The 13,074-nt window shown below is 44.1% G+C and overlaps 1 protein-coding gene across 1 annotated transcript in view; it reads left to right on the forward strand.

Annotated features, from left to right (window-relative positions):
* The window catches only part of LOC140557019 (transmembrane protein 132D), a 56,152-nt gene that overhangs the window by 42,802 nt on the left and 276 nt on the right, over nucleotides 1-13,074 (forward strand). Inside the window, exons 6-9 of the mRNA XM_072681147.1 lie at nucleotides 8,657-8,862; nucleotides 11,135-11,399; nucleotides 11,558-11,749; nucleotides 11,971-13,074. The exon at nucleotides 11,971-13,074 is cut by the window's right edge and continues 276 nt beyond it. Coding sequence (XP_072537248.1) covers nucleotides 8,657-8,862; nucleotides 11,135-11,399; nucleotides 11,558-11,749; nucleotides 11,971-13,074 — 1,767 coding nt within the window. The remainder of the gene's footprint in view (nucleotides 1-8,656; nucleotides 8,863-11,134; nucleotides 11,400-11,557; nucleotides 11,750-11,970) is intronic.

Genomic DNA, 13,074 nt, shown 5'->3' on the forward strand with positions numbered 1-13,074 from the left:
GGTGTGTGTGTGGGGGGGGGTGTTAGAGAAAGCCATCATACACTTCTAAAGAGGGTGGCGTCTAAACAGGCCCACAGGATTCTGGATGAGTCTGTCTTATTTAAACCTCAGACGTTTAGTCTGGTCTGATCTTGACTGATGGTTGAAGTTAGTGAGGGGTGAAGAAGTTTACCATAATGGCCAGATCCAGAGAGCTCTCTAAGGCCTTCAGGAAGAAGGGTGGAGATGCAGAAGCGTCTGGAAAGAGGGTTTTAAAAGATCCCAGAACAATCAGAAATCAGACGTTCCACAATTTTATTTAAGTATTAAAATATTTAGTATTTAAAAATGGGTTCCTCTGTTGTTAGAAATGAAAGAACCCATTTTCAGTACTATATCGGACCTTCTTTCTTAGAATGAAAAGAAGAAAACACCCATATAGATCATTTATCGATTATCAGCTGATCTCTCACTAACATACATCTAAATATCTAAATATTAAAGGCACCAAAACTCTAAATGAACGTAATGGATTAAATAAATAAATAAATCTTTAACCTTATTTAAACCTAAGCCTAATCCTAACCTTAACCCTGTTGAGAATCAACAGAATTTCAACAGATTATTAAAACTAAAGTGAAATCTGAAATCCTTCACATTCAGGGCCAATTCTGAACATTTCCGGTACAGAAACTCAAAAGACAATCACCATTATAACTGCAACCCCCACCCTATCTCCATCCAACCATATTATTCTATATGCAATATAAAAAAACTATAATGAATTATATGAATTTTCTTTTATATCTAAAAATAACTATGTTACAAATCAAACAATGCTATAAACCCCTCTGAGATCCCCAAGTCCATCTAAGAGCCCCGCTGGTTGAGTGGTAGGCCTTAAGCAGCTGCTGACACCACTTAAGGCAAGAAATGGCCTTGTTTACACTGATCATAAGTCTACATCTATTATTTATAGCACAAGTATATGTACTTTCGTGACCTTTTGACCCTGGGTTCAGTTATTAATCCTAATGCAGAAACTACTGCATGCAGCATATCTAGTGGAGTGCCACAGGGTTCTATTCTAGGGCCTATGAAACTGATCAGAATCTCTTTATTAAACAAACAAACTATTAATTAAGTTTAATATTAAGTATTACACTAATAGATAAAAAACACTAAATAATGAATAGAATAAAGAATAGTAAGTTAAAAAAGTACTGTAAAAAACACCTTTCATGTACAGATAAAATGATATGCAAAACATTTACATAAAATTAGCATAAAATTGGCATCTGTACGGCTGTGCAATAATCCTAGTGCAAATGTTCTGCATGTTATGTATCAGTACAGTTTGATTCAGTGATATTTAGAAGCTCAGTTCAGTTATAGATTAGGTTTATAGATCAGGTTTATAGATTAGGTTTATAGATCAGGTTTATAGATCAGGTTTATAGATCAGGGTGTAAGGTGTCCACTGTGGTTTAGGAGCGCTACAGCTCTGGGAAAATGTTAATCATGCCAGTAATGTGGTTATGTTGTTGTCATGACAATAAAGTAGTTATGAAAGTGAAGAAATGTGCACATGAAGATGGCGTCTGATGTTGAAGCTAATTTTGAATTTTTAATAGCTTCTCACAGTAGTTGTTAGTTCAGAGTAGAACGTCATGTTTACCGCCGCTGTGGCCGGGATCAAGCGAGGTTCAGGTTTGTTTTTTCACTCGTAGCGAAAGGAAAGGCGAAGTGGAGGATGATTACTCGAGTCTGAGTGTTGTTCGACCCGAGGCAAAGACGTGTGTGTGTGTGTGTGTGTGTGTGTGTGTGTGTGTTTGAGTGGCTTAGAGTGAATGTTTGTTGGGCCTGGAGTTCTTTAAGGTCTTCTCAAAGTCATCGCAGGAAGTGGGAGGGTCAACCTGTCTGAGTTGTGGTGTGTATGCTTGCCAGTGTCTATGTGTGTGTGTGTGTGTGTGTGTGTGTGTGTGTGTGTGTATGTGTGTGTGTGTGTGGTGTTCATGGTGAGGTCCTTCAGGCTGTGGAGCAGATAGAGGATGACAGTTGTGCTGGGTGAGGTGACAGCAGCAAATACGGGACGAGCACAAACGTCCTGTCTGCTGCTGAACACTGAGAGACTCTGACGCAGCACTTCACCTCAGCCTGAACTCCTGTCTCTGGTGCGGCTGCGGAAGATCTCGCTCGTTATGACTGCAGGAATCTGCAATATGCAAATGAGCTTCTAAATAATCACCCACCCATCTAGCAACCTGTCCGTCTATCAGTGTGTCCATCATTCCATCCATCTACCCTTCCGTTTATGTATTCATTTACACAACTGTCTACACTATATGGACAAAAGTATTGGGACATCTGCATATTTGTTTCATTGTTGACAGTTTTTTTAACATACTTTTGTTGGAGTAGCTGTCTCTATTGTCCATCTAGACACCAGATTTTGGAGCATCTTTGCAGTGTGGATTTGATTGATTGCATTCAGCTGTGCGAGAGTGTCTGCATTCATAAGGAGCGGTGTCCACAAACATTTGAACATATAGTGTGTATACATTCATCCATCCATCCATCTAGCCATCCATCCATCCATCCATCCATCCATCCATCCATCTATCTATCCAGCCATCCATCCATCCCGCCATCCATCCAGCTAACCATCCGTCCATTCGTCCATCAATCCATCCATTCATCCCTCCATCCATCCATCCGTCCATCCACCCGTCCATCCATCATCCATCCATCCATCCATCCATCCATCCATCCAGCCGTCCATTCATCCATCCATCCATCCATCCAGCCGTCTATTCGTCCATCCATCCATCCAGCCGTCCATTCGTCCATCCATCCATCCATCCATCCATCCATCCATCCAGCCGTCCATTCATCCATCCAGCCGTCCATTCATCCATCCAGCCGTCCATCCATCCATCCATCCATCCATCCATCCAGCTATCCAGCTGTCCATTCGTCCATCCATCCATCCATCCATTCATACAGCCATCCATCCATCCAGTCATCCATCTAGCCAGTCATCCATCTAGCCATCCATCCATCCATCCATCCAGCTATCCATCCATCCATCCATCCATCCATCCGTCCATCCATCCATCCATCCATCCGTCCATCCATCCATCCATCCAGCCGTCCATTCGTCCATCCATCCAGCTATCCAGCTGATCATTCGTCCATCTATCCATCCATCCATTCATACAGCCATCCATCCATCCAGTCATCCATCTAGCCAGTCATCCATCTAGCCATCCATCCATCCATCTAGATGCACACTTGTTCACTTATACATTTGGCTGTTCCTCTGTTAATCCCTGGCTTTAGGGACATTCCCTTCATCTACTGTAGGTTCAGTGCATGTACAGTATGCGCAGCTCCATTGTGTGCAGGCCATCTGCTGTCTGCCGGTGAGCGGAGTATTAGATTATACCTTTAAGTTTTATGTCAGTGGGTTTGGTGAAATCTAGCTCATCCTGGACTTGCCATGTTTATCGGAGTTCGATCTATTTTTTCCTGTCCTGTGGCGTTGCACTGCGCTAAGCCCTGTGAAGCCTTTATTGTGTTTTGAGTGTTTCCTGATCAGATATGTGAAAGCTTGAGACTCCCAAATACCCACTAATCTTCTTAGCCTGAGTTTAGCTCTGAGTTTTTCCTCTTTCGCTTGATGCTGCAATACTCTGCTAAGCAGCATCACTCAGCCCTGCATATGCAGGCTCAGCTTCCTCTGAACTCGTCTTCTAACACATACAGGGTTGGAAAATGATGGAAAATCCACTGTAAATGTCTTACTTACCACTCATGTGTAGATAATATCAGTGTATTGCGTTGACCATGCTTTAAAGTCCACTACAGTCCACTTTAAAGTTAAAAACAGCAGAATTTGCTTTTTTTTTACTTAAAACAATTTCATATCTTATATTTGTTGTGGTTTTATTTTTCCCCCAGTCCACTTTTATGTGTTTTCTATGGGTTTATCAGAATGGCTGCCCTGTAACCACAAGATCAGACTGCAAATCAGAAATCAGAGCTCTGTCAGAGATCAATGCCCCAGAAATCAAAGCAGTCAGAGCTGAAACACCAAATATCTTCGCTGACTGTATTTGGGGCTGTAAGACTGTATTGGGCCCATTAAATAGACTGTACTGGGTCTGTTAGATAGACTGTATTGAGCCCTCTAAATAGACTGTATTGGGGCTGTTTAATAGACTGTATTGGGCCCATTAAATAGACTGTATTGGGCCCATTAAATAGACTGTACTGGGTCTGTTAGATAGACTGTATTGAGCCCTCTAAATAGACTGTATTGGGTCTGTTAAATAGACTGTTAAATATACTGGGTCTGTTAGATAGATTGTATTGGGTCTGTTTGATAGACTGTATTGGGTCTGTTTGATAGACTGTATTGGGTCTGTTTGATAGACTGTATTGGGCCTGTTAAATAGACTGTATTGGGTCTGTTTGATAGACTGTATTGGGGCTGTAAGACTGTATTGGGCCTGTTAAATAGACTGTACTGGGTCTGTTAGATAGACTGTATTGAGCCCTCTAAATAGACTGTATTGGGGCTGTTTAATAGACTGTATTGGGCCCATTAAATAGACTGTATTGGGCCCATTAAATAGACTGTACTGGGTCTGTTAGATAGACTGTATTGAGCCCTCTAAATAGACTGTATTGGGTCTGTTAAATAGACTGTTAAATATACTGGGTCTGTTAGATAGATTGTATTGTGTCTGTTTGATAGACTGTATTGGGTCTGTTTGATAGACTGTATTGGGCCTGTTAAATAGACTGTATTGGGTCTGTTTGATAGACTGTTAAATATACTGGGTCTGTTAGATAGATTGTATTGTGTCTGTTTGATAGACTGTATTGGGTCTGTTTGATAGACTGTATTGGGCCTGTTAAATAGACTGTATTGGGTCTGTTTGATAGACTGTATTGGGGCTGTAAGACTGTATTGGGCCTGTTAAATAGACTGTACTGGGTCTGTTAGATTGACTGTATTGAGCCCTCTAAATAGGCTGTATTGGGTCTGTTTAATAGACTGTATTGGGCCTGTTAAATAGACTAGGGGCTGTTAAATAAACTATATTGGAGATGTTACATAGACTGTATTGGGGCTGTTGAACAGACTCTATTGAGCCCTCTAAATAGACTGTATTGGGTCTGTTAAATAGACTATATTGGATATGTTACATAGACTCTATTGGGCCTGTTAAATAGACTCTTTTGGGGCTGTTAGACTGTATTGGGCCCGTTAAATAGACTGATTGAACCCATTAAATAGACTGTACTGGGTCTGTTAGATAGACTGTATTGTGGCTGTTAAATATAATGTATTGAGGCTGTTAAATAGACTCTATTGGGGCTATTAGATAGACTGTATTGTGACTGTGAGATAGACTGTACTGGGCCTCTTAAATAGACTGTATTGAGGTGGTTAAATAGACTCTATTGGGGCTGTTTGACTGTATTGGACCCATTAAATAGACTGTACTGGGTCTGTTAGATAGACTGTATTGAGCCCTCTAAATAGACTGTATTGGGGCTGTTGAATAGACTGTATTGTCCAGGTTCGGACCCAAGCGCTATCCTATGCAGATCTGGACCAACAGCCAATAAAACTGTGACCTATTTAAGTGTTTATTTTAACCGGCATGACTTTGGAAATGTCTGGAATCATTTTCCGTCTTGATGCGCTTCAACAGGGCTGGGAAATTTGAACAATTCGGGAAAGTGCCGAGGAATGAACTGTTGTTTGAAACGCGTAACATCCTTCAAATGTGTAACATCCTTCAAAATGTACGCTCTAGATGTCTGGAAATGTTCTCCCTCCTGAATCGAGAGTTCATGGAAGCTCGTTTGAGGAAGCCGACGATGTTCGTTTTTGTCTCTGAGTTTATCTGGAGTGTTTGACACACTCGGCCTTGATCACAGGAAGAGAGATAAGCAAGGGACGAGCGAGAGGGGGATGAGGCAGATCAAATGCGAGGCGGGCTTTAGTCACTGTAGAGATGAGAGTCGGTCTAGACAGCAGCGGGAATCTGCACTTCAAACCCGCTCCGGCTTTGAAGCCCCGTTTGCGGGACTTTATTTGGTTATGTTTAGCAAGTGGGAATAAAATTGAGCTCATCCTAGAGCTGCGATGTTTACTGAGGCTGCGGTAGCCATGAGCATGATATTTATAGAGGGGGGAACAGGGAGAGAGAGAGACACACACTGAGAGACATGGCGGAGGAGGTGGGTTGGCAGAGAATATATATAAAAATAATATTTTGGCAAAAAAAAGGGACATACACTATTTGGGCAAAAGTATTGGGACACCTGTTAATTCACTGTCACTTACTGCTCCAGAAAGTCCTATTCCTTACAGGGACTTGACCAGCTGTGTGTGTGCATTTGCACATCTGTGTCATTAGCTGGGGTGTCCACAAACATTTGGACATATAGTGTGTGTGTGTGTATATATATATATTGATTTATATATTGATAACCACGGCATCCTAACTACGGTGGGTACCCGTGTCCTCTTTTCTAAATATATATATATATACATATAATTAGTCTGTGTAATGTATAATAAATGTAATTAAAAATGCTTATATATAATATATAAGAAAAAAATATGTGTATATATATATATATATATATATATATAATACAAAATGACATTTTAATTACATTTAATATAAAATATAAAATATGTAGCATACAAATAATGCTTCAGCATCTGCAAAGTAACTTTTAAGGAATAGTTGTGGGACACCATTTGCCACCAGAACTTGCTGAACGATCCATGTAACATCATTATATTAAAGAGTTTAAGATCCAGTAGACTTCTAACTAAGGGTTAATAAGTGCTTAAATACTGGTATTGGGATAAAGCCCACAAAGCACAAAGGATTAATCCCTTTTATGCATTAATAAATAATAATATGCAAGACAAATTTGACATTAGCACAGTATAAGTGGCCCTGTGTGTGTGTGTGTGTGTGTGTGTGTGTGTGTGTGTGTGTGTGTGTGTGTGTGTGTGTGTGGCCTCCAGAGGATTACAGCTGTTCAAAACCAATAATCAGTCACAGGCAAGTCACTGGGGCGCTTATACACATGACTGTATACAACACACACACACACACACACACACACACACACACACACATCTGTCCATTCTACTCTCTCGTTTACTCAAATTCTGCGGCCGGCCTCTCTCAGAACCGGCCCAGTGATGGAAATTCAGAGCAGCTCCTCTTTGGGCCGCTCTGTGATTTCATTTCTTTGCACTTAATTGATTTAAACTGAACGTTTAAGCTAAAGCTAAACCGATAAGAGTCTTTAAATGTCCTCCACTTAGGTATGCTATATTTCTAAAAGCTGACAGCTCGCGCACCAAGGTCACGCTCCAGTATGAGAAGCATGTAGAGAGAGCGCCAGAGCGAGAGAGCGTGAGAGCCTGAGGGGGAAAAAAACGGCGGGAAAAGCGTGCCCAGTGTACGTTAGCACGACTCGCTATTGAATTAGCATAAATTTGCTGAGCTATAAGTGATTATGCCGCTCGCCTGGAGATCAGTGTTTCAGTTCATTAGCCGTGCTTTAGTGCGCTTGCCGCCTGATTACCGTGTACAATCAGGTTAGCGAGCAGCTAGTGGGGCATGGAAAGCTTTTTATCTCATAACTTATTAGCAATTACTCAGCGCTCTGCCTGTGCAGAATTGATTGCTGATTGTTTTTTTGGGTGGGGAAAGTGGGCGGGCTTTGTGTGCTGGATGTAATGGGAATTAGCATAACGTACAGCTGACAGCTAAATCACTGTGTTTAGTGTCAAGTGTAGTTAGAATTCAGCCAATTGACTGACCAGCCTAGCCTAGCCGAGTAGCTTCTCCTATTAAATGATGATAAAAATGTGCATCAGCCAAGATTCTGTAGTTTTGCACTGGAGCTACGAGGCTAATGTAGCAAAGTAAAGTAATGGAAGCATATAGGCCAGCGATTAGCACAGTGCTAACTGCATGCTCAAACTGTGTGGTGTTCCCGAATCTACCAGATTAATAAAATGGAGTTCTCTCAGAAACAGAACTGGACCGGAGAAGTCCCGTCCAAAATGGAAATTCTTCAAAAAAGTATTTTTGCCCCGCCCCTAGCTAACCTACAGATTCTGATTGGTTCTGCCTGCAAGTTTGACTGTCTGTTGCCCTGCCCCTAGCTGAAATTGAGAATCTGATTGGTTCTGCCTCTGAGTTTGACTGTCTGTTGCCCCGCCCCTAGCTAACCTACAGATTCTGATTGGTTCTGCCTTTGATTTTTTTGTATTTCTGCCCCGCCCCCAGCTGAAATTGAGAATCTGATTGGTTCTGCCTCTGAGTTTGACTGTCTGTTGCCCCGCCCCTAGCTAACCTACAGATTCTGATTGGTTCTGCCTCTGAGTTTGACTGTCTGTTGCCCCGCCCCTAGCTGAAATTGAGAATCTGATTGGTTCTGCCTCTAAGTTTGACTGTCTATTGCCCCGCCCCTAGCTAACCTACAGATTCTGATTGGTTCTGCCTCTGAGTTTGACTGTCTGTTGCCCCGCCCCTAGCTGAAATTGAGAATCTGATTGGTTCTGCCTTTGATAAGCTTCATTAGCAGTTTGACTCTGAATGATATCTGATCTCCTGTCCAGGTGTCGGACAGGTGTGACTTTGTCTACGTGAACGGAAAGGAGACGAAGGGTCGAGTGCGAATGCTGGTGAACTTCACCTACAGCTACCTGAGCGCCCAGCTGGAGATGAAGGTGTGGATCCCTCGTCTTCCTCTGGACATTGAGGTGTCCGATACGGAGCTGAGTCAGATCAAGAACTGGAGGATCCCCATCACCTCCAACAAGAGGTAACAGCAACCACCAGCACTTCACCTCAGCGTCTAAGAGCAGGAAGAAACAGAGCTACACTATATGTCCAAATGTTTGTGGACACCCCTGCTAATGAATGCATTCGGCTACTTTAAGTTGCACAGCTTGTCTAGTTCCTGTAGAGAAGTACTGCCAATAGAATAGGACTCTCTGGAGCAGATACAGTAAACATGACCCTATTGGCACCATGCTGCCTAATGCCAGGCGTGGGCTAGAGGGAGTATAAAGCCCCCCCAGCATTGAGAAGCTGTGGAGCAGTGGAAGAACTGTGTTCTCTGGAATGATGGGTGGTGGAGCTCCATCCAGTACTTTTTGGGTGAGTTGGGGATGATGAGGTGGGGTGGTGCTGATCATCATCCAACAACCTGACCTCATTAACACACCCTTGGTGCTGAATGCAATCAAATCCTCACAGGAATGCTCCTCTATCAAGATCTAGTAGAAAGACCACGCTGGTCGACCAGCATTACCAAGGTGACTAAGCTTGTTGACCATCATGACCAGCAAGACCAAGCTGATCGATTAGCCTGACTGGTATGACCATCATGACAAAGCTGGTTGACCAGCATGACCATCCAATACTTTTGGGGAGTTGGGGATGGTGAGGTTGGGTGGTGCTGATCATCATCCAACATCCTGACCTCACTAACCTCGCTCTTGTCGCTGAATTCAATCAAATCCTCACAGCAGTGCTCCTCCAGAATCTAGTAGAAAGCTTTTTTCGCTTCCCTGGATAGTAGAGACAGAGACAGTTACTCCAACAAAAGCAGGATCAGCTCTTTTTTTAAAACCCTTGATTTGAGAAACAGTGAAAGAGCAGGTGTCCCAATACTTTTGTCAATATAGCGCACCAGTATTACATCACAGTGTGTGAGTGTGGGCTGTTTCTGGTTAGATTTATCAGAAGAAATGATGAATCCGTGAATAACTCTAGTATGTGAATGCATAAAATGAGATTGTCTGGGTCTCTGGCCGATTAGATTGACAGTACAGAGACCTACTTTGGACGCGAGATCATGGTGCAACTTGCATGATGAGCGAGTCGTGATGCTCACCGACACGCATATGTGCTCTGAATAACATTGTGTAAGATTGCGAAAAAGACCTTAGTAGTTTTAATACCGTTGCATAATCATGCAGGACAAAGTCATTCATTCACTCACAGTGTGATCCAATCAGGGGAGGCAGTAATTATGTATTTCAGGCCTTCGTGTCATTAGAAGTGTGTTTGTGTCCCAGAGAGAGGACGGTTTAATGTCATTTAATCATCCTGAGGGAGAATAGAGCTTGGCTAATGCATTTCGCTGAGATTATGTCTGTATAAAAAAAGTAATGCAAATATTATCTAATATTTATATATCTATATTGAATAGAGTTCTCTTCTGGGATCAATAAAGTATTTCTGATTATTATTATTATTATATTCCGGCTTATTATATTCAACATTTGGGATAATGTCCGATGGCTGTCATGATATAATCATAGCATCGTTTCATAACATCATCCCTGCTGGAAAAAACAAAAAACTAAAAGCTGGTTGTGATGGTTAAGCTGGTGAAGCTTGTTGACCAAGCTCTGGACCATGTTGTTGTTTGAGTTAGATGGTTTACCTGTGGTCAAGCATGACCATGAGTCATCCGATACCGTAAAACCACCACCGTTTGCATAGACAGTCCCGCTTGTAATCAATAAGCTCTGGATTTTCACAGTCACTAGATGGGCAAAAGTATTGGGACACCTGCTCATTCACCGTTTCTTCTGAAATCAAGGCTATTAAAAAGATCTGATCCTGCTTCTGTTGGAGTAACTGTCTCTACTGTCCAGAGACTAAGACTTTCTACTAGATTTTGAAGCTTTGAGCATTGCTGTGAGGATTTGATTGCGTTCATTGGCCTCAATTCCCACTTCCTGCCAAAAGTACTGGATGGAGCACCACCACCACCATCATTCCTGAGTTCCACAGTTCTTCCACTGCTCCACAGCTCAATGCTGCTGAGGGACTTTATACCCCTCTATCCCATGCCTGGCATTAGGCAGCATGGTGCCAATAGGTTCATGTTTAGAGTACTGTTCTATTGGCAGGGATAGACTTCTCTACAGGGACTAGACAAGCTGTGTGTGTCAGCAATTGGTGCCATTTACTAAGCGGTTACTTCTGTAATAAGTGCTTAGTCATTTCTTACGTTAATTACTGGATGACTGGTGTGGATCCTAATGAGTCCTCCTGTGTGTCTGTGAATCTCCGAGCAGCAGGCTGGGCTGGAGCAGTGAGGAAGAGAGGAAAGGCCGAGGCTGCATGCTGCAGTTCCAGCACGCTCTGGTTCGGGTCCTCACGCACTTCGTGGCCGAGCAGTCGGACCCCCGGGAACCTCAGGCCTATTTCTTGGGCTCTGATTGGCAGGTGGATATTACTAAACTGGTGCGGTACTTCCTGAAGGTGGAGGATCCCAGCATCGTCCGTCTGCAAGCCGGCAGGGTGCTGTCTGGACGAGACGTGGGCACCACCTCCATAAAGGTTCATTAAATCTGATCCTGTCTGGTTTTAGACTACGCAGTACATCACGCTGCTCTAATGTCACAGTCGTATACATACATCCTCACTCTCACACGACAACCTTGTATCTCCTTGTATACAAATACTCTGACTAAGCCTCTCCTCCACCTTTGCTCCAGGTTCTGTCTCCTCTGTCGGACTCTGTCCTGGCGGAGAGGACGGTGCGGGTGCTGGACGAGCGAGTGAGCATCACTGAGCTCGGCCTGCAGCTGGTCAGCGGCCTCACGCTCAGCCTGCAGCTCAGCACGGGAAGCAACCGAGCCATCAGCGCCACGGCAACCACGCAGGAAGTGCTCAACAGTCCCAAACAGGTCAACATTATATCTCTCTGACAGAATGATGAGTGGGTATTTACATGTGCTATATGTCCAAAAGTTTGTGGACGCCTCTGTTAGCATAACAATGTAGTGATGTCCCAATACTTTTGTCCATATAGTGTGTGGTGTTTCAATGTGGTTACTAATCAATACGTAAATATATAATTTCTAAAAGACTGTTATTAATGACTTCTCTGATATTTCTCCTCTGTTAGGAGGCACTGCTGAGCTCATGGTTACAGTTTAGCGATGGCTCCCTGACCCCTCTGGACATATATGACCCCACTCACTACCGTCTGACCGTTACATCATTGGACGAGGGTGTGATCTCCATTAAGGATTCCCCCCTGGCCATGGTGGCGGAGGGCGAAGGCCAGGGGGCGCTGGTGAGAGCCGAAATGACTATATGCGAGGCGTGTCAGAAAACTAAGCGCAAGAGCACTCTGGCTGTGGGCAGCGGGAGCCTAACGGTCAAGTTCCAGGTAAACAGCAGACGGGTGGAAAACGGCAGCAGCAACAACAGCCTTGACGGCAGCGGGACAGGGAGCATAGCTGTAAATAACGCTAAGGACAACAGCAGCGACTACGGGAATGACGGCGAGGAGACGGACGGCGACAAAAAGCAGCAGCAGCCCGAGCAGGTACCGAGCAGCAGTTCTGCCTTAGAGCGAGAGGAAAGCGCGGTGAGGAAGATTACCACCACCACCAAGTCAACTTCACGAGACTCCTCGGCAGGTAGCATCGCGAATGACCTGGATGCGGGAGGAGCCAACGATGCCTCGGCTGGTGTCAGCAAACCTGGGAATATTCTGAATAACGAGAACGTCCTCAGTCCTGCTAGACCTGGCAGGGACAGCAGCACCAGGAATCTTGACAATGGCGTACGGGTGACGGAAAGCACAGGCAAAGCTCCAGGAAACTTGCTGAACTACAACAACTACCCTGCGCAGGTGGAGGTGCCCGAGCAGGAGCCGAAGAGCGATGACGGCGACTACGGTGAGGATGGCGAAAGCGAAGGGCCGCTCTTGAATCGGCCGCTTACGGACCTTGAGATTGGGATGTACGCGTTACTGTGCGTCTTTTGCTTGGCGATTCTCGTATTCCTCATCAACTGCATCTCGTACCTGGTTAAGTTCCGCCACAAGCAGCCACCCTCCCAGGCCCCGGAGCACTCCGGCCACCGGCACGACTGGGTATGGCTGGGCACAGACGCTGAGCTGGTCATGAACGTTCCAGGCAGCCCGTTGCAGCAGGACACGCACAGCACCACTGTAATCGACATCGGGCCGAACACTGAGCCCTGTGGCACTCTCACAAGA

This window comes from Salminus brasiliensis, chromosome 6, assembly GCF_030463535.1.
Source record: "Salminus brasiliensis chromosome 6, fSalBra1.hap2, whole genome shotgun sequence".
NCBI lineage: Eukaryota > Metazoa > Chordata > Actinopteri > Characiformes > Bryconidae > Salminus > Salminus brasiliensis.